General features: G+C 36.5%; 1 protein-coding gene across 1 annotated transcript in view; it reads left to right on the forward strand.

Annotated features, from left to right (window-relative positions):
- CPS1 (carbamoyl-phosphate synthase 1) overlaps positions 1-21145 on the forward strand; it is a 145791-nt gene that overhangs the window by 7749 nt on the left and 116897 nt on the right. The window contains exons 2-5 of the mRNA XM_007187862.2: positions 11291-11400; positions 14721-14865; positions 15975-16064; positions 18382-18438. Of these exons, the coding sequence (XP_007187924.2) occupies positions 11291-11400; positions 14721-14865; positions 15975-16064; positions 18382-18438 (402 nt within the window). The remainder of the gene's footprint in view (positions 1-11290; positions 11401-14720; positions 14866-15974; positions 16065-18381; positions 18439-21145) is intronic.

Below are 21145 nucleotides of genomic sequence, written 5' to 3' on the forward strand. Positions count from 1 at the left end.
GTGCTGTTTTGTTGACATATTTCCTCCACTTCAACCAAAAATTGTCATGTGTTTGTAACAAAACATGCTGTTTTTCAATTTTCAATTTATTTCTTTCTCATATAGTCCTGTAAACTCCACATATACAAAAGTCTAATATAGTAGGTTACCTGGTGTGGGCTACTCCAGGAAGGGCAAGGCAGCTCTCTGCAACTGAGGTAGATCCTGAAGGAATTGACAGCTGGTGACCATCCACTGACCTCACTCCTTGCAGCAGGATGGCAGGTCCTTCCTGGAAGGGGACTGAGAAGAGCATCTCCATGTTTACAGCATCTTTGGTCCTAACAGTCTTGAGAGCTTGAGAATTCAAGGGCCTGGAATCAGAGTGAAGAGTTCTTAAAACCTGCTAGTTCTCTTCAGATTATAGGATGTAATTAATGACTTGACATTTTCCCTCTGATGATTTACAGATTTACAGATAAGTCATTCTTGGTTGACCTGGGCATGTTGCAGCTTATCTGTGGCAGATTTGAATTAAAATTCTTATAAATAAATTTAAGTACAGTCTATGACTGAATTGCTTTTTATCCCCATTTTTTAAAAATTAGAAAGCAGAAATAGAAGTAAGCTTAGAAAAAGAGGGGTAATATGTAAGTCAGTTTAGGCTGAAATTTTCTACATGATGGTTCCATGGGAAGGACTACCGTAGAGTGATGGAGGGTTGTGGATTCCAAGTCACACTGATTGGGTTTAGAAACCACTACTCCTGCATTTACCAGTGAAATGATCTTGACTACTCTAAGCCTCAGTTAGCTCAACTGTAAAATGGAAAGCTTAATTTAATCTACCTCAGTGGGGGGCGGGGGAGGGTTAGAGAAAATCCATCAATAGCTTGAGAGACAGTGCCTAGTACGTTTATGTTAACTATTATTAATGATGTCTTAAGGAAGGGATCAGGGTGGGGTTTTCAGTGAGGGCAAAGTGCTCCCAAAACATATTTTTCCAACATAACTTCATGGTTTTATTTGAAGTAAGATACCTTTCTCAGAACAGTAGAAATTTCTCATTCAAATATATATACACAATTTATTTGTGCAACTGCATATAGACTTTAATAAGCATTGGTCACTATGTATACAATCTGGTTAATGTCTTAATAGGGTCTCATTAAAGCAATGCCAAAGCAATGCCAAATGCCAAAAGGTAGAAATAGGACAGTAATAGGTCAGTCTACTTCTATAAGGCATGCTTAAGAAATGTTAATGCTTTACTTTTTTCAAATATAAGGATTATTCCAGAATTAAAAAATAAAACAAAACAAAATGGGATGTGCTTTAACACATGAACTCAAACTAGAGAAAAGTTGAAGTATACATGTTGTCCTTAGTTACTCTCCTCAAAATTAATTATACAAATATTTATTGAGTGTCAAGTATGCATCAGTACCATATGTAAACCTCAGTAACAATAACAATAGAAATATAGCAGCCTCAGGTTTTTTTTAGTGGGGGATAAAAATGGACTAATTATCAGTTGTAAACTATTTGGGAATTTGGCATAGAGATGGAATATTATGAGAGTGCATCAGTAAAGGAGAACAAACAAATTTGCTACTGACATACAGTAAAATTGGCAAGCACTTTAGATAAAAAGTAAAGAGAGGAAAGAGAATAATTGGGTTATGTATGCTGAATTCAATTTTCTTTCTTTCCCCAGTGATGGAAGATTAAATTTCTGTTAACATAAGATAATAAAATTTTATTTTATTGTGGTAAGAGCACTTAAGATGAGATCCACCCTCTTAACAAACTTTTAAGTGTACGATACATACAGTCTAACTATAGGTACAGTGCTGTACAGCAAATCACTAGAACTTATTCATGTTGAGAACAATTGAGATTTTATGTCCATTGGTTAGCAACTCCCCATTACCTCCTTCCCCTAGCCCCTGACAACTATAATTCTTCTCTCTGATTTTATGAGTTTGACCATTTTAGATACGTCAGATTAGTGAAATCATGCAGTATTTGTTCTTCTGTGATTGGCTTGTTTCACTTAGCATAATACCCTCAAGGGCCATTCATGTTGTCATATATGGCAGGATTTCCTTCCTTTTTTAAGACTGAGTAATATTCCATTGTGTGTATGTGCCACATTTTCTTTATCCATTCATCCACTAATAGACATTTAGCTTGTTTCACTATCTTGGCTATTGTGAAGAGTGCCGTGATGAACATTGGAGTGCTGATATCTCTTTGAGATCCTGATTTCAATTCTTTGGATAAATATCCAGAAGTAGGGTTGCTGGATCAAATAGTTCCAGTTTTAATTTTTTTGAGGAATTTACATACTGTTTTCCACAGTGGCTGTACCATTTTGTATTTCCATCAACAGTGGAATTATTTTTAATTAGAGTAGTAATTATTTAAGTAACTGTATTACCTAGCCTATAGGTCCAGATATGATTTGAAAGTTTCACTCCCAAGAAATGTTAGGAAAAGATGTCAAAGGGAGAGAGACTGTAACTCTAATATCTTACTATTAGAATTAATATCTGTGGGTTTGAAAGATTTGTAAGACTAACCACTACTAGAAATATATTGAATTAGAAATCTATGTTTTAGAAAAGAGTTCAACCAAACATAAAACAATTAAGTTTAATTTTAAATGTGGTTACAAATAAATATTATATCAAGTATGAAATGAAAAACATAAATGTTTAATATTTTAAGTATGAAAAGTAATAATGGGGAAGATGCATGTAGGGTAAGAGAGTATATACTTTTACTGTTTTCTGTTGTAATTTTCCCTCTTTCACTGAGTTCATTATTTAATCATTTAGCTGTATTCTGCTAAATAGTTAGTAGATTATCTAACTAAATTAATTTTACTAAGGTGTGAATAAAGCTTAATTATTATATAATGGCTTTATAAAAAGGAATTGCTGTACCCACTTACATCCCTACTTGGTGGACTGTGGAAGAGAAAATACTATTAAAGTGGGTGTTCTTTATTCCCTTAACTAGTTTCCCAGGAAATAAATCACATAGAATTAAATACAGCTATAAATTGCCCATTGCTTCTCATGTTTGTGAGCAAAGCCTAAGAGGAATAGTTAAAATACGACTGGAGTAAAGCAGGAGTGCAATTTGCAAGCCAGTTATGTCTCAGAGAAACAAAAGTAGAATTATGCTGCATCTTTGCCACCTGATAGCCATTCATTCATTCATTCATTCATCCATTCATCCATTCATTCAACCAATCAGTATTTGCTAGGTATCTACTACAGGTAGGATTCTAGGAGTGATAATTAATCACACCTCCTTCTCAGCCTCTAAATTTAGAATCAACTGAGAAACAAGACATAGAATTCAAAGAGATAGAGATCTGAATATCAGCTTGATTACTGTTAAAGCTATTTGGAAAACAGGGTCTAGATCTGTAACCAAATGGACTTCTTAGAAATCCCCATTCCCTGAGTCAAATGTATTTGCTCACAACTGCAAATCTCCCACCTTGATGTGCACCTGAAACCAGGCTTCGTTGAAAAGATTGTTGAGAAGAGTTGAGCCAGTCTTGCTCAGTTCTATTTCCCAAAGTCACCAATCATACCTGTTACTCTCCCTTGTGGACCCGGGGTTAAATGATCTTTCCAAAATCCCTGAAAGTTAACTTCATGGGCCAAAGTATGAATTCAGAGAGATGCAAAGTGGTTTCCCCATTCACCCACTAAGTGCCAGATGCTGTGTTATGTGCTAGTGATACTGTGTTGGACAGAGAAGGCAGGGTCTCTCTCCTTGATGTTGTCTGGTGTTGACTATAATCTTATTGGAGAAATTAGTCAAATACTTGGATATACGGCAGTAAATTCTAAGAGACAATTTTACTTAACCTTAAATTTAGAAGTGACAAATCCTTCAATGCCTGTTTAGTTAGTGTACAAAGATGATCAGCTTGAGTTCCTAGCAAGAGGTAGAATTTGGATATGTGGAAAGAAGAGAGGGCAGGAATGAGGGTAAGGACCTGGGTATATCTGAGTCATTATGCCTAGTGGTCTTCAAGGTTTGTTTTTCTGACAAAGTCTCCAAAGACATCTGCAGAACTGACCTTTAATATACAACAGTTGATCAAGAGTATAAAACCAAAAACCCAAACTAAGCAAACAAACAAACCCAAAACAAGTGAAATCCATATTTCAACAGGCAGGGTATGGGAGGGAAAGAGAAATCCAGATGGTGAAAGGTGGAAGAGATTATCAAAATTGCTGTCTCCAGCCCAACCTCATTCATACCCCCTTTTCTTCCCTTACACAGAGCACGATTTCAAACAGTTCCTAATGGATAGGGCTACATATAGATTGGAATAATGGGGCCAGGGTAGAGAAAGTGATTGCCATAGTGTATGAATATTTTTTTCGCCTAAAGCATCTGCTCTTCTCAGTGCTTTTCTCCAGAAGTCTGCCCTCTTTATACTTAAAATAATTCCTCCCCAGTTGGATAGAAAATTATACTCTACTCTTATGTGGAAATGTCTTTCTAAACTGGTTTGCAATTTAGATTATGAATATATAAGCAAATTTGGGCAATAGTTATTTAGGGAATAGTGAGATATATATACATATATATAATGGATAGTTATTTTATCTTTCAAAATCTATGATCTAAGCATTTGCCAAACCCAATGTGCTTGATCTTATTGAAATGAGATTTCCAGATAGAAGCTTAATGTTTCCGCTGCCCCTTGTGGTAAGGTTTCCCTTATTATCTTTAGTGGACTATGTATATTTGGGTTGATAAATAACATTGAGTGAAGGATTTATTTACATTTGATTAATGAAAGCAGTTTAAATATCTCTTAACTTCTAAGTTGAAGACTAGTACAGATGGAACTCGAAACTTCTTTGTTATATTTCAGCATTTTGTGTCTATTTGGTTGAGTCAATATGAATAAAAGGTAGCAACATCAACAACATCTAACTAGTCCTTTGACTCTGAGGCACTTAGATCTAAAATTAGGTAATGAACTAAAAGTTAAATTTTTCTAATTGGCTATGATCTTGAGAGTTGAAGAATATTCTTATAACTTCTTATGCACTTAAATAGTGATGAAGAATTAGACTATAATGAAAATGAGTACCCAGTTAAAATTAAGCCACTAAGTGGATCCTGTCACACATGGAATTGAATTTACATGAAGGTTTTACTGAGAAAAGTTATTGGAATATTAGTAAGAGACCCAGAGGGGAAAAAGTGAAATGAAGAGCTGTAAGGACATATTAAAAGAATTGAGACTGCTTATTCCAGATCAGGGAAAAAAGTAAAACAAAGAAAAAAAACCCCAAAGTAGTCATCTGCCAATAAGGCTTGTATACATATTCATGTTTCGGAAAGAGAAAAGTTGTTCTCCGTGTCTAGTGAGAGCAAACCGAACAAAATCCTCCTCAATTCCACTAAGAGGGAGTCAGATTAAACTCACCTTAGAATTTATTGCTTGCTTGTATTGCCCTGTAGTGATCGACCTAGAGAGAGGCAGCAGCTGGTTAGACTCAAATTTCAAATTGAACTGGGTGAATAATAGTCCATGCTTATTCAACTAATTTCGGCGATTAAAAAGTTAATAGCTTTCACTGTTCAAAATAACTTTTGATCTCTTTGAATTTGACTTAGACCTGTCACTTGAATTTGCTATGGCAAAAATATGTGAGAATAATATGAGAAATGTAAAATGTTTTTTCTGCGAAATTCATTTGTATAAGCTATCCTAAAACTAAGTAGAAGAATACAGGATTTTCTTTCCATACTCCTATATTTTAGAATACACTGGGTAAGGAGAGCTTTCTCATTTTTTCCATATTTTCAAAGTGAAAAAGGGACTGAAACAGTTTGTTATGTTAATTCAAGCGCTGTCATCCTCTTTCATGTGAAATCCCTAGGAAATTGATATGAATGATCCTTTTGTTTTGAATTACCATGATATTTGTTTTAACTCTGCATAAGATGTATTTGAACACTCACATGCAGCATACTCAATATGCACATCCTGGGCTAACCATCCACTAACCTTTCTCCCTCAATGTCGCTCACATCTCTTTCCCACCATAATATTTCCACATTGACTACACTTAAGGTATTGTAGAAAGGCACTGTTAAACAGTGAACTCAAAACAGATATTTGCTATTTTAAAATTTATATCTAGAATAAACTAAAAACCAAATGGATAATTATGTGTTTCAGTATTTTTAAAATAGTATTTTCTTTCTTTATTTTTTAAATTTTATTTATTTTTGGCTGCTTTGGGTCTTCCTTGATGGGTGTGGGCTTTCTCCAGTTGTGGTGAGCGGGGGCTACTCTTCATTGTGGAGCACGAGCTCTAGTCACGTGGGCTTCAGTAGTTGCGGCGGGTGGGCTCAGTTGTTGCGGCACACAGGCTTCAGTAGTTGTGGCACGTGGGCTTCAGTAGCTGTGGCGCGCGGGCTCTAGAACACAGGCTCAGTGATTGTGACGCACGGGCTTAGTTGCTTCATGACATGTGAGACCTTCCCAGACCAGGGATCTAAGCTGTGTCCCCTGCATTGGCAGGTGGCTTCTTAACCACTGCACCATGAGGGAAGTCCCAGTATTTTTCTTTAGATTGTCACTTAGTGATGCTTTATTCATCCAACAAAAATTAAATGGCTACCTACTCTGTACCAGGCACTGATGCTGGCCCTGGAGGCAGGCACATCAGTGAACAAAGCAAACCCAAATACTCTGCCCACATAAAGTTCACTTTCTAGTGGGACAAGACAGATGTTTTAAATAAGACACTGGATGATATGTTAGAAGGCAATAAGTGCTGTGAAGAAAGAGTAGACTAAGTAGATAGGGTGCTGAGGGGTATATTGTAATTTTATTTATTTATTTATTTATTTCCACTATTTTTCAGATTCTATTCCTGTATAGTTCATTACAGAGTATTCAGCAGAGTTCCCTGTACTATACAGTAGTTTCTCATTAGTTATCTATTTTATATCTAGTATAATATATCTAGTATAATCTCCCAATTTATCCCTCCCCCCCTTTCTCCCCCTGGTAATCATAAGTTTGTTTTCTACATCTGTGACTCTATTTCTGTTTTGTAAATAGGTTCATTTGTATCATTTTTTTTTTTTAGATTCCACTTATAAGTGATATCATATGATATTTGTCTTTGTCTGACTTACTTCATTCAGTATGACAATCTCTAGGTCCATCCATGTTGCTGTAAATGGCATTATTTCGTTCTTTTTTTATGACTGAGTAATATTCCATTGTATATATGTACCACATCTTTATCCATTCCTGTTGATGGACATTTAGGAATATTGCAATTTTAAATAGGTCTTGCCAAGAAGATGGATAACATTTGAGTAAAGACTTGAAGGAATCTTTAAACTTTAGATTCAAGATATGATGAGTTTCTCTCTTAAAATTTTATTACTGAAATCATGAATGGGAAGGAAAGGGTGAATTATTTTTTTAAAGAGAAATCTCTGAAAGGAAAGGATATTTTATTTATCTTTGTGTTTCTAGGTGTTTCAAAGGTAATCTTCTTGAGGTTTCCTCTATTTTACCATCCAAGCACATAGCTGGCCCTTTTACTAAATTGAGGGTGGGAGGGGTGTGGGGGACTGGGGATATTTATCCATGTAGCTCCAAAGCCTAGCGTGAAACTTGGCACATGATGGGAGCTAAATGATGTTGTGACCTGAAGGTCTAAACTGTCTTATTGGCATATACATTTTTTGTTAAACACTTAGGGACCATGTCATGATAAAGGTCATTTATTTTGTAGAACTTACTTACATTTATGTAGCCTTTGGTTACTTTTCGTGACATTCTATGAGTGTACAGACTTCTCATTAAAGTTTCCTTTGCACTTTCAGCATTCAAACTACCAAAGTGCTCTGGCAGTAGGCACTTAAATGAACCCTTAAGGTTATAGTCTAATTCCTAGACTATGGTCCTCTTTCTACTAGGACTGAGGCTACTAAAATATCTTACGCTGGTAACAAGGTGATTTCTTTTAGACTCGTTGGAATGAAATAGCATTTGGGAACTTATTAGCTAGAAGAGGGGATTCCAAATAATAGCTCTTTGTTCAGAGTTTCTCCATCAATTCATAGATGTCAATTGGCACCCATCATTTTAGACTCATTGGAGGCCAATGTAGTTAAGTGAAATATAAAGGGTACTATAGGCAGTAAACAGAAGCCTTGTAACAATATAATGTGCAGTGGAAAAAAGGATTGGAAAATCTATAAAAGCTGCCGAAAAGAACAAAAAATATAATTAAAGGAGCAAAAAAGACGTATTGAACACAATCTCAGGGACTATTTCGGGCAACAGTAAATGTCTCCTCAAATATATCTTTAAAGGACAGAAAGCAAAGTAGAAAACTAGTCCCATGGAGAGAGGAAGAAAAATACCAAATAGAATTGTACGAATAGGCTAACAAGAGTCAGATTGCTTATGCTAATTTTTACCTTTCTTTCAAATAATTAGATGTTGTCAGATAGATCAGAGAATTTGAAATTCTTAGATGAGAATAGGATAGAGAAAAGCAAAAGGAACAAAATAAACAGAGGTGATATTTTAGGCAGGTATGGCTCAGAGTAGGGTAGATAAATTGGTATATAGAAGACAATTGAAATTTGCAGTTCACACGCCAAGTTTTGCCAACTAAGTACAGTTATTTTAGGTTCTATCAAAGTTAAATATTATTTAAGAAAATGTTTCCTACCTTACTTCCATTTGGTGAAAGCGTGTAGGCTACACATGGCTTCCTCAAGAGCAGAAAATAATACTTCCAGTAGAAAATATTTTTGACAGTGAATTTCCATTACTTGGACCAAAGGTTTTCACCTAGTGAAACATGTCAGAGATACCTAGGAAATTTTCCCAATAAACTTACCCCTACTGAGAACCATCACCATAGACATTTGATTAGTTTATAATGTTCTTTGGAAATACACTGAACATAATCACACTTACTTCCTAAAATTAACAACCTCTGTCTTGAATTATAAGTAAAGAATGATTGACAAATTAAAATAAAATATAAAATAAGAAAATTGTGTTATTAGAAGAAATGACATGCAAAGGTGACTTCCTGGATGCAGAGGCAGAATTCAGAACTTGTGTGTTAAGCCAGTCTCTGTCAGGGAAGTCTTGTCATCATGCATGTTACATTAATTACTTATTGTGCTTTCCTCTGTGCTGAGTAATTCCAAAAACTTTTTTTAGTTTAGTGTCTGAGAAGGTAAACCATGACTATTTAAAGAGAAAGTGTCAAGCTTGAGATCTTGAACACTGGTTCCAAGGCTGTAGATAAAACAAAACTTTATCTCAAAGATTATTTGATAAGATGGGTGAAGGACAACATTCTTTTGGCTAACTCTGCCCATGGACACTCACATACACACTCACATACACAAACACATATAAAATGTGCCGGACAGTACTTTGTCCAACTTTCTTCAAAATATAAATTGAAATCCATGCATTGTACCTCCAATTAAAAAATAAACTTACTGTTGAGAGGAGTACCATAAACATATCAATTTTAATAGGAAATACTAAAAGAGCTTTGTGAGTAAATATAAATTAATGTGTATGCACTACACATAAACAATACATAGACACATGGTCTATTGGTTTAAAGATAAACACTACATTGAAAAGCAGTCCTTCCAGTGTCAAGGGACTTGTGTACTTTACAAGTAAAAGAGGCATCATATTTCTAAAGAGAAGGTTACTATAGAAAAATAATGAGGTTTTACCATTTTAACTCTCGAGAAACTGAGTGCTTGTAAAGCTAGAGTAACATAGAGACAGAGGTCTAGAAATCATGTATTGCCTTCCTGCTGTATACTGAGATTGATGTCTGTGTGTGTGTGTGTGCATGTGTGTGCGTGTGTGTGGTGAGACTGGAGGTGGGTGATAGGATAGAAAAGGATTAGACGCTATGGGATCCAGAGCTTAAAAAGTAAGGAAAGGAAAGTAGTGAATTAGTATTTTTCTATCTTTAATGGCTGCACTTAACCCTTGCAGAGAGAACAGCACAATGATCTTCCTTACTTCAGCAATTTCAACTCATGGCCAGATTTGTTTCATTCATATCCCTATTCATTCCCCCTAACCTCTGATTATTTTAAAGCCAATCTCAGATATCATAGTAGTCTATGCTTAAGTATTTCAGTGTATATCTTTAAAAAATGAAAATTCTTAAAAATATAACCATAATGCCATCATCAATCTTAAAAATTACACTGAATATAATAAAATATCAATTTATTTTCAAATTTCCTAAATTACTGCAGAGATGTTTTCCTTTATAGTTTATCTTTAATAAAATCAAAATGTTCGCATTATTTTGTCCTATAAAGTTTTTTACAGAGTCTAGATTTTGCACCCCAAAGTGTGGTTTAACACATTTCTCTCCCCCCTGAATTGTATGGAAATTGAGAATTAGACCCAAATTGTTTCAACAATAGGATTTAGAGTATTTTTGAAGAGTAGATGATGCCTGCTTCTGAGATAAGTTTCTCTAATTGTCCCTCTTCTTAGCCAAGAATTTTATAGAAGCTGGTTCAAAGATTAGTATGGTGAAGTAGTCAAATTCAGAATGCCTTGTAGTCTAAAGGGAGAACCAGACATGTATATAACAAACTCTACTAAAAAGCAAAATGCGCTATATTTTCAGAAGTTCCACAGTGCTTGCTTTTGTATCAGTATTAATAGAATGATAAAGTTTCAGTTTCTTTATGATCCTAAAGCTCGGGGAGGGGGCAGCCCCTGAGACAACTCCATCAAACACAAGAGCTCTATGGAACGCAATTTGATGTATAACTTTGAAGATTCCTTCTAGCTCTAAGCCTCAGAGTAATGAGTAAAATTCACAAGGTTTTTGCAAACTCATGAATTTCCCTTAAGCTATACTTGACAAAGCTAGGGAATATTAAGAGGGAAAAGACAGACACATAGCATTACAGCTAAACTGAAGTATTTCTGGATTGTCAATAACTCTACAAGTAGACTTAGGATAGACAATGTGTCGACATGCTTCAGTTCCTCTTTCAAGCAAAACAAAATAAAACACCTGCCTGTGACAAGCGCCATACATTTGAAGAAAAGTGGTAACAGGAGAGTGACTCCAAATCTAGATAGTATGGTTTCATCAAATATACTGTGCATTGATTTAATACGTTTATGTAGTGTACCTTTGGAGTTTTTCAACTAGTTGTACTTTATATTTTGTATTCTGCTATGATTCATGAATCTGTTTCTTTAGGCACAGACAGCGCACATTGTCCTGGAAGATGGAACTAAGATGAAAGGTTACTCCTTTGGCCATCCATCCTCTGTTGCTGGTGAAGTGGTTTTTAATACTGGCCTAGCAGGGTGAGTAATGCTTCTATTCCAAGGCTTTATTCTTCCTCTATATAGAGGAATAACTCGATGATCTTATTCATGGTGGGAAATGGAAATCACCACATCATCATCATAATACTACACATTGTCCTGAAGTTGCCCTGTGCTTGTACATAGCTTGCTCAAGCCAACCCTGAAAAGGGGCATAGACACAAACTCCTCCCTGTGGCTGTAAGTGGAAGAGAATACAGACACTGGTGTTCCCCTGCCAAAAAAGAACAAAATTAATTCTAGAAACTTAGGGTACAGAGACACAAGTTATGTGAGATTACCAAGTGGCTTCTGTAAGGCGGGGGGTCAGTATCAATCTGATTTAAGGTGAAAATCGAACAGGGAAGAGGATGGGTAGCACTCTCTAGTGCCATTCCATTAGTGAAGTTAAGAATCAACTTTGCACATCTAATATGAACTACTATAAGGAGCTAAGAAATTCCTTAGGTATTATAGTGCAAAATTATATAAAATACAATATATAATTTTGCACTCTAATAAGAAAGGTAAAATAACAGATACATTTATTATCTTAAAGTAATACACAGGAGAGCAGGTTCATAGATCGGATATTTTCAAAATTTATCAACTGAGACTGAATTTAGTATTTAAGTTCTGCTAATAGGTGTAGAGCAACGAAGGTAAGAGTTGCTACAGAAATCATGTAGCTGTTCTTATCTAGCCAACAAATGTTCATCTGGGAACCAGGTGGCTGAAGTTCTGGTCTCAGTTCTAATGGTAACTGATTATGTGATATTGAGAAAATCACTTAACCTTTCTGAATCTTAGTTTCCACATGTAAAGTGTGAGGGGATTGGATTAGATAGTAATTTATGGCTAGGAATTTAAAAAATTATGTCTTAAAAAATTAGGTGGTTTCAAAACGTTTCCATTAGAGATTCAATAGACTAAACTGTAAAATATTTGATGAATTCTTTAGGGAAATACAGTTAGCCTTTTAAAGACAAGGAGGCATTGGGTTAACTGGTATTGAAGATATTGATTGACCAAACTTCCATTATATTATTAATGTGCATTATCCTCTAAACTCTTAGCTCTCTGTTTGAAATACAGAATATTAGATGGTTTTTAAAATAGTTCCACTGGTGAGAACTTTAACTTACAGTGTATGAAAACTGTTTGCAAAGTTTTGCTTCACCAGGCAATTATTTAAGCCTTTTGACAGCACTAATTACTAGCTGTGTTAATATACCTGCCAACAAACAACTGTTTAATATAGATCAGAATGATGGAGGGCACTCGAGTTTTCTTCTCTGTGATAGATTGTGGGTAATAAATCTTGTCACATCACAAAAGTCAAACAGGACCTGATGGATTAATTTTCTTCCAACAGTGCAGTTCTCTAGGACAAGCTATATTTATTCATTTACTGGAGAGAGCATTGTAGGCATATGTTTAAAGGGAATGGCCAGTTATTTCATGGCAAGAAAGAAGAAAAGAAGTAAAATTAAATTAATTAAAGACTTTTTTTGATGTAGAAAAATGCATTCATTAATAAGATTAGTCCACACATCCTATTTTCCATTGAGAAATGCTGCTTTCATTCATGCGTAGCTCACTTAGTAAGGTGGTTGATAATTAAGGGAGTTATTTTGTTTTTCATCTTCAAGAAATGCATTTATATTATGTGTAAGCCTTGGTTAAAAAATTATTAGCTCCTGACAGGTGAGAGGGATCTGAGAAATTAGCTGATGGAGGTGTGGGTAAATATCACAACATCTTAGTCACTTTAGAGGTTGCTGCGCTGAGAGACTAAGTATTCTGTTGACAAAGGGAGTTCTGGGAGGAGTTAGTCTGGATGAGGGTTGAAGAATTCGTGTTGACTACTGCCGGAGCTGAATTTTATTGCTTTCGAGGTTGTCAGTCTGTCCCCCTCAGCACCTAAATTCACTTTCAGTAGTAATCCACAAGAAAGATTAGGTTTAACTCTCTCTGTGGGAAGTGAAAATGTAAGAGGGTGGGAAAAAAATCTCATTGCAATGCATTTCAATGCATGGAATAGCTGTAGCTAGATCCTGGTATTTATGGGAATAATGTTTCTTATTATTAAGAATAGAGATTTTATATACAATTTTATTTATATATAGAATAAAAACAAGAATACATGTATTCTTATTTTTTCCTTCCCACACTTTAAAATAAAGCTCTTCTGCATTTCTTCTTAATTCCACATCAGTACTTTAAAATAGTTATTTGGAATCTTTTAACTTAGAAGACAGAAATGCTTTGGGTCAATTTTTTGGGGATTGATTTTTTTCTGTAATAAAATAATAACTATCAAACATATACTATCAATGATAACTTGATAATAACTATCAAACATACACCTCTCTATATAACTAAAATATTTAAAAAATCAACTTTATTAAGTATTTCTTTCATAGAAAATAAATCAGAGTTTTAAATGTTCAGTGAATTTTAATAAACATATATACCCAGGCGACCATCATTGACGTAATCAGTATGCTCTTCAGATATTTTTTTTTTTTTTAAAACATCTTTAAATGCAACAGCAGACACCACCATTCTTTTTTTTTTTTTTTTTTTTTTTTAATATTTATTTATTTATGGCTGTGTTGGGTCTTCGTTTCTGTGCGAGGGCTTTCTCTAGTTGTGGCAAGCGGGGGCCACTCTTCATCGCGGTGCGCGGGCCTCTCACTATCGTGGCCTCTCTTGTTGCGGAGCACAGGCTCCAGATGCGCAGGCTCAGTAATTGTGGCTCACGGGCCTAGTTGCTCCGTGGCATGTGGGATCCTCCCAGACCAGGGCTCGAACCCGTGTCCCCTGCATTGGCAGGCGGATTCTCAACCACTGCGCCACCAGGGAAGCCCTCTTCAGATATTTTTTAAAAACTTTTCAATTTTTGACACTTAATATTTTGGTGAAACTGTCAGCCCTCAGTAGTAAATATCAGTTTGGACTCAGTCATGTCTGGTAGGCTAGGGGATTCTTCAGGATATCTGCAAACTTTAAATAGAGCAATATTTAAAAAATTAAGACCCTGTGAAGAATTTTTCAAGGAATTAAAAAATTTAAGAAATTGAGGGAATGAAAATTAAATGAGAATATGCCATATTACTTAAGAGTCTTTTCATATCAGTAATATCGTGGGATAAATTTCCATACTCTATCATAAAATTTCCCTAGGTTTGGCAAAATCTAGAGACGAGCTTGTAGGATTTTATTCTCATGTTCTCTAATTTTCAAGGGTTCAATCATTAAGATCATGTATGTGGAATACATTTTTTTGTTGGTAATTTCTCGGCATCTTTACCTAGGTACCCGGAAGCTCTTACTGACCCTGCTTACAAGGGACAGATTCTCACCATGGCCAATCCTATTGTTGGGAATGGTGGAGCCCCTGACACTACTGCACTGGATGAACTGGGACTTAGCAAATATTTGGAGTCCGATGGAATTAAGGTAGTACCAGTGATGACTATTTAAAAGGCATAGTTGATTTATTAAGAATCTAAGCTGGACAAAATTTCGGCCTCAATCCTATAGTACAAATCATTAAATTTATATTCTCAATCTTACTCCTAGGTATATGAGAATAATCTTTAACATGACATTATTCTGAGTTTCATTTCTCAGGGCATTCTGGATTTATTTTTAATGCCATGGATAAAACTGGCTTCATTTGGAAAAATGTTGTTATAAGTTCAGATAACAACTATGCTGCAAGAATTCGAGTTGAATCACCTTTTAAATGGATTTTAAGAATCAACTCTGTATCAATTATTTACCTTTTAAATCTTATCCTCTTTGGGAGATGAGTACAAGATAACTTGTATGCCAGCCGAAAAGTAAACACAATTAAAATTTCCTATTCAAGACAAATTTGAATAATATCTTAGGGATGTGAACCATATAAACGATTCAAAAATTTACACTCTAAATTCACCGCTCTATTTTTGAATGACTTGGACTGATCATTTAATTTAGTTCTATATCTCACCATTTCCCCCAAATATTTAGTTTCTTTTAAATGTAAATTAAAAAATTGTTTTATTCTCTACGTACATTAAGCAAATAATTATTAATTAGATTATCGATAAATGCCATGGTGGAAAAGTACAGGGTACTGAGAAGGGGGACCTAGTTTACTCTCAGGATTTGGCAAACCAAGTAAGACTGTTCCCCACATGGTAATTAAGGTAACAATTATTATATTTTACGAGAAAACTTTTTATCACATTTTTTTCAAGTTTCAAAATTTTGAGTGTTGCATCAGCGAACATAATAAAGCTTGAAAAATGCAAACTGACTCTTAAGTCAAGTCATAACAGGGGGGATAGACTGGGAGTTTGGGATTCACATGTACACACTGCTATATTTAAAATATATAGATAACCAACAAGGACCTACTGTATAGCACAGGGAACTCTGCTCAATATTCTGTAATAACCTAAATGGGAAAAGAATTTGAAAAAGAATGGAAAAAAATAAATTAATTAATTAAAAAGAAAAGTCACAAGAGTTGGGTAGTATTTTGTGATCACTTTAAAAATGACCGCCTGTCTTTCTAGGTTGCAGGTTTGCTGGTGCTGAATTATAGTGATGACTACCACCACTGGCTGGCTGCCAAGAGTCTAGGGCAATGGCTACAGGAAGAAAAGGTGAGAAATATGATAGGTCATCCAGCATCACCTAAGGACGATTGGTGGGGTCCGTGGAAAGTTGGGAAGGTGTATGTAATTGAAAAGGGCCAAACAGATAAAGCAGATTGGGACCCTTTTGTTTCAGAGCGCGATTCCTTCAGGCTGAAATGTTACTACTGTCCAGAACTGTCCAGAACTCATTCTTTATACAAACACTGAGGACCTTATATTTTCAGTTTATCCACTAGGTGGCACTCATACATGCTTGGTAGACAGACTTTCTCATTCTGGAAAGGGGTTAGAGAAAATTTTAGAATTTTCTACTCTCCGGAGCAACATAACCTCCCCCTTTTAACCAGGATCTAGATATGTAACTTGTGTCATGGATTCTAGTACCAGCTCTACCATTCACGAGCTGTGTGACCTTGCTCAGGTCATGTAATCATACCATACATTCTTAATTTTAATTCTTAATTAATATAAACCGATTGCCGTCAAGTCTCTTTGGGCTTAAAGGTTATGACTATGACGTATAATTAGATATCACCTCATTTGAAGTAATAAATTAAAAAAGTTACTAACCTTATCTTATATCTTCCTTACTTTAAGTATTATTTTCTAATCAGATAAGGGGATTCTCCTGGTTTGAAAGTCAGACCTACTTAAAGTTAACAGACCTAATATACTAAGCTTTATTTCCAGTGTTACTGTAGCTGCTTTTTGTTAAGTTGCAACTGGGCCTGTAATTGACCGAATATTATTCTGAGAAAGCTCTGCCTCTCTGAGGAGCATCTGCCAATTGAGGCTAAACGTTTCCTCTTTCTAACAAAGCAAAATATCTTGATCTTTGTTTCCTGAGTCTCATTCTTGCTAAATTTTTACAAGAGAGAAGAAGGCATCTGTATTATCTCTTAGGTCTTTGCTAGTTTCTTCTCAATCATTATCTGAATTTACCTCCTTATAATCATCATTCAGGAGACTCCTCCCTCCTCCCCTTAATGTTTCCTTTGTGTTATTTAGACACCTGATATTATAGCTGCTTTGTGTCAGAACTAATAGTTGAAGTATAAACTTAATCCATGTTTTGTTAGTTTGTTTTTAAAATGTGCTTTGAATCTTCTTCCATGATCATAGACACATAGAGTAGAAGAGTGTCTAAAATAATAACCAGTTTACCTCCTTCTATGTACAGGTAATGGGAAAACATCTTGCTCAAATATCACTCAGATAATTGATGGAAGAAAAGAAACTAAAACCTGTTTCCTCATTCTTAACTTGCTGCTCTTTCCCCTTTTATCCACGGGGAATACGTTCTAAGACCCCCAGTGGATGCCTGAAACCATGGATAGTACCAAACCCTATATCTACCAAGTCTTTCCCTATGTGTACATACCTATGATAAAGTCTAATTTATAAATTAGGCACAGTAAGGGAATATCTGAATTGCCAGCATCACTACTCTTGCGCTGTGGAGCCATTATTAAGATAAGTGTTACTTGAACATAGAACTGCCATACTGCAACAGTTGACCTGACAATCCAGGTGGCTATTAAATGACTAATGAGTGGGCACTGCTGGACAAAGGGGTGGTTCAGCTTCTGGGTGGGACAGAGCAGGATGGTGGGAGATTTCATCACACAATTCAGAGTGGTGTACAATTTAAAACTTATGAATTGTTTATTTCTGAAATTTTCCATTTAATATTTTCAGACTATGGTTGATCACAGGTAACTGAAACCACAGGAAGCAAAACTGGGGAGAAGGGGGGAACTTACTGTACTACATCTATCACTATCCAACCTAGTCAAAGAAACTAAAACAAATGGTGGTGCCTGATTTACTAATAGATTGGGCAAAATTTTAATACAGCATGACTACCTAACAAGCACCTTCAGGAAAACCTTCAGGATTGCCTACCATGTGCCAGGAACATGTGGTTCACAACATGGATTTGCCTATTAATTATTAATTACATATCTTTGCTTATGAAGTTCACAAATTCCATTTTTTAAAAATATATATGTATATATAAAATTATATTATATTACTTATTTAACATCCTGGATTAAAAGCAAAAGAGCTGTAGCAGAAGACTGATGTTCAGAATTTCTCACTTTTCACTCTGAGGAAGGGTCTGGGTATTAAGAGTCCTGTGCCCAATTGAACAGCAATTTACCTTGTTCTTGTGACAGACACCCTGGATCAGAGAAAAGAAGGAGTAGGGAAATTATTTACTGCTCAAGAAGATAGATGATGTTAAGTTTGTAACTTGAAAACACTCTGCTGGACCAAATTTCCTCCAATTTTACTGTCACTACAATTATTTCCCTTACAGGTCCCTGCAATTTATGGAGTGGATACAAGAATGCTGACTAAAATAATTCGAGATAAGGTATGATAATCATATTTAGCCAAATTTATGTATGTATGTGTATATATATATATATATATATATATATATATATATATGTTTTTTTCCCTTTGCCCAAGGAACCCATTGGTGTGTAAAAGAACAAATCTGGTCAATTTCTGTCATTTGGGTCTCTGCCATCCTGTTTTACTATTTTTGATGTAATTTTCAAGACTGAATACTTGATTGGGATGATTGTTACTGAATGGTTTTGAGATTAATTCACTCAGCAGTAGTTTATTGAGTGCCCACTCTATGTTCACTATTCCAAGTGACAAGTTAAAGCCTTTGTAATTCAGCTCATGTGATAGGGCTAGTGAAACAAGTGGAGAAGGTAACTAGGTGCATAAGAATTTTGCCTAAATTGAATACCTACCTGCTGAAAAAGGAAAACCAGGAAGTGTACAGCACTGGGGCCATTATTTGTTTAGTCCTCTTGGAGGAGTTTTTGAACTTAGTGAGTTATAGTTCGTGGGTGTATTAAATGAACCCTGTATGTATTACCTCAGTTATATAGTCTTTCTTGAAATTGTTCCAATGACCAAGATGAAGGTAAGTTTATCTTTTGCTTTCATATCTGCTAGCTGAAATATTTGACCCTTCCTCTGAGAATATCTCAGCCCCATCTACTTCCTTCTTCTTGTTATAAGAGGTGGACACTTGTTTTTTTCTTACATGAAACCTTCATATCCCAGAACACAAAGAAACTTTATCTCATGAATGTTAACTAAATTCCCTTAACGCCACCAAAGTTTTCTCATTAAGTTATATATTTTTTCGTAAAAAAGATACAATTTCAAAGTTAAAAAGATTCTTCAAGAAAATCTGCTGTAGATTGTTGGAATATGTATTGACACAGGATCTCTGTAAACAGAAAAAAATGCTTTGAAAATAAGAACATGGCCACATACCCATGACCAGAAGAAAGACACTGAGAATTTATGCATTTATTTATCTCTGATTTTATTCCCTCCTCCATGATATTCCTGAGAATAGATGTTAGTGAGATTATATATCCCAGGTAGATTTTTGTGTTTTCATAGCCCAATGATGTTGTGGGAGCAGTAAACAATGATGAGGATACCAGAATGGGAAGGGAATAAAATTGGGAAATTCAATTCAAGCTGTAGATTTGGCAGGTCGAATAGAATATAATCAGTCCTAGTAATTTGGGAAAACACTTTACAAGACCATATCATGTTCTTCATGTGATAGGTTAGTTTAAGGTGAACCCTGCTTTTATCAGAGGCAGTTAGGTTTTCAAAATTTGACTGAATAGATTAGCACAGACAAAATAGTGGTATTGCCTATTAAATTTGATTATGAGTGATATGGGCTCATATTAAAAACGTATGTTGAGGGGGAGACCTTCAAGATGCTGGAGGAGTAAGACGTGGAGATCACCTTCCTCCCCACAAATACATCAGAAGTACATCTACATGTGGAACAACTCCTACAGAACACCTACTGAACGCTGGCAGAAGACCTCAGAGCTCCCAAAAGGCAAGAAACTCCCCACGTACCTGGGTAGAGCAAAAGAAAAAAGAGAAAACAGAGGCAAAAGAATAGGGATGGGACCTGCACCAGTGGGAGGGAGCTGTGATGGAGGAAAGATTTCCACACACTAGGAAGCCCCTTCGCGGGCGGAGACTGCAGGTAGCAGAGGGGGGAAGCTTCGGAGCCACGGAGGAGAGCGCAGCCACAGGGGTGCGGAGGGCAAAGCGGAGAGATTCCTGCACAGAGGATCGGTACCGCCCAGCACTCACCAGCCCGAGACGCTTGTCTGCTCACCCGCCGGGGTGGGTGGGGGCTGGGAGCTGAGGCTCGGGCTTCGGAGGTAAGATCCCAGGGAGAGGACTGGGGTTGACCGTGTGAACACAGCTTGAAGGGAGCTAATGCACCACAGCTAAGCAGAAGAGAGGTCGGGATAAAGTCTGGAGCTGCTGAAGAGACAAGAGACCATTGTTTCAGGGTGCGCAAGGAGAGCGGATTCAGAGCACCACCTAAACGAGCTCCAGAGACTGGCACGAGCCGTGGCTATCAGCGGGGACGCCAGAAACGGGCATGAAATGCTAAGGCTGCTGCTGCCACCACCAAGAAGCCTGTGTGCAAGCACAGGTCACTATCCACACCTCACCTCCCGAGAGCCTGTGCAGCCTGCCAGTTCCAGGGTCCCATGATCCAGGGACAACTTTCCTGGGAGAACACACGGCATGCCTCAGGCTGGTGCAACGTCACGTGGGCCTCTGCTGCCGCAGGCTCACCCGGCATTCCGTACCCCTCCCTCCCCCTGGCCTGAGTGAGCCAGAGCCCCCGAATCAGCTGCTCCTTTAACCCCGTCCTGTCTGAGCGAAGAACAGATGCCCTCAGGCGACCTACACGCAGAGGTGGGGCCAATCCAAAGCTGAACCCCAGGAGCTGTGCGAACAGAGAAAGGAAAATCCCTCTGAGCAGCCTCAGGAGCAGTGGATTAAATCTCGACAATCAACTTGATGTACCTGCATCTGTGGAATACCTGAAGAGACAATGAATCATCCCAAAATTGAGGGGGTGTATTTTGAGAGTAACAATATATATATTTTTTTCCTTTTTCTCTTTTTGTGAGTGGTCGTATGGCTGACAGGATCTTGGTGCTCTGGCCGGGTGTCAGGGCTGTGCCCCTGCGGTGGGAGTGCTGAGTTCAGGATAT

The sequence above is a fragment of the Balaenoptera acutorostrata genome, chromosome 8, assembly GCF_949987535.1.
Source record: "Balaenoptera acutorostrata chromosome 8, mBalAcu1.1, whole genome shotgun sequence".
Taxonomy (NCBI): Eukaryota; Metazoa; Chordata; class Mammalia; order Artiodactyla; family Balaenopteridae; genus Balaenoptera; species Balaenoptera acutorostrata.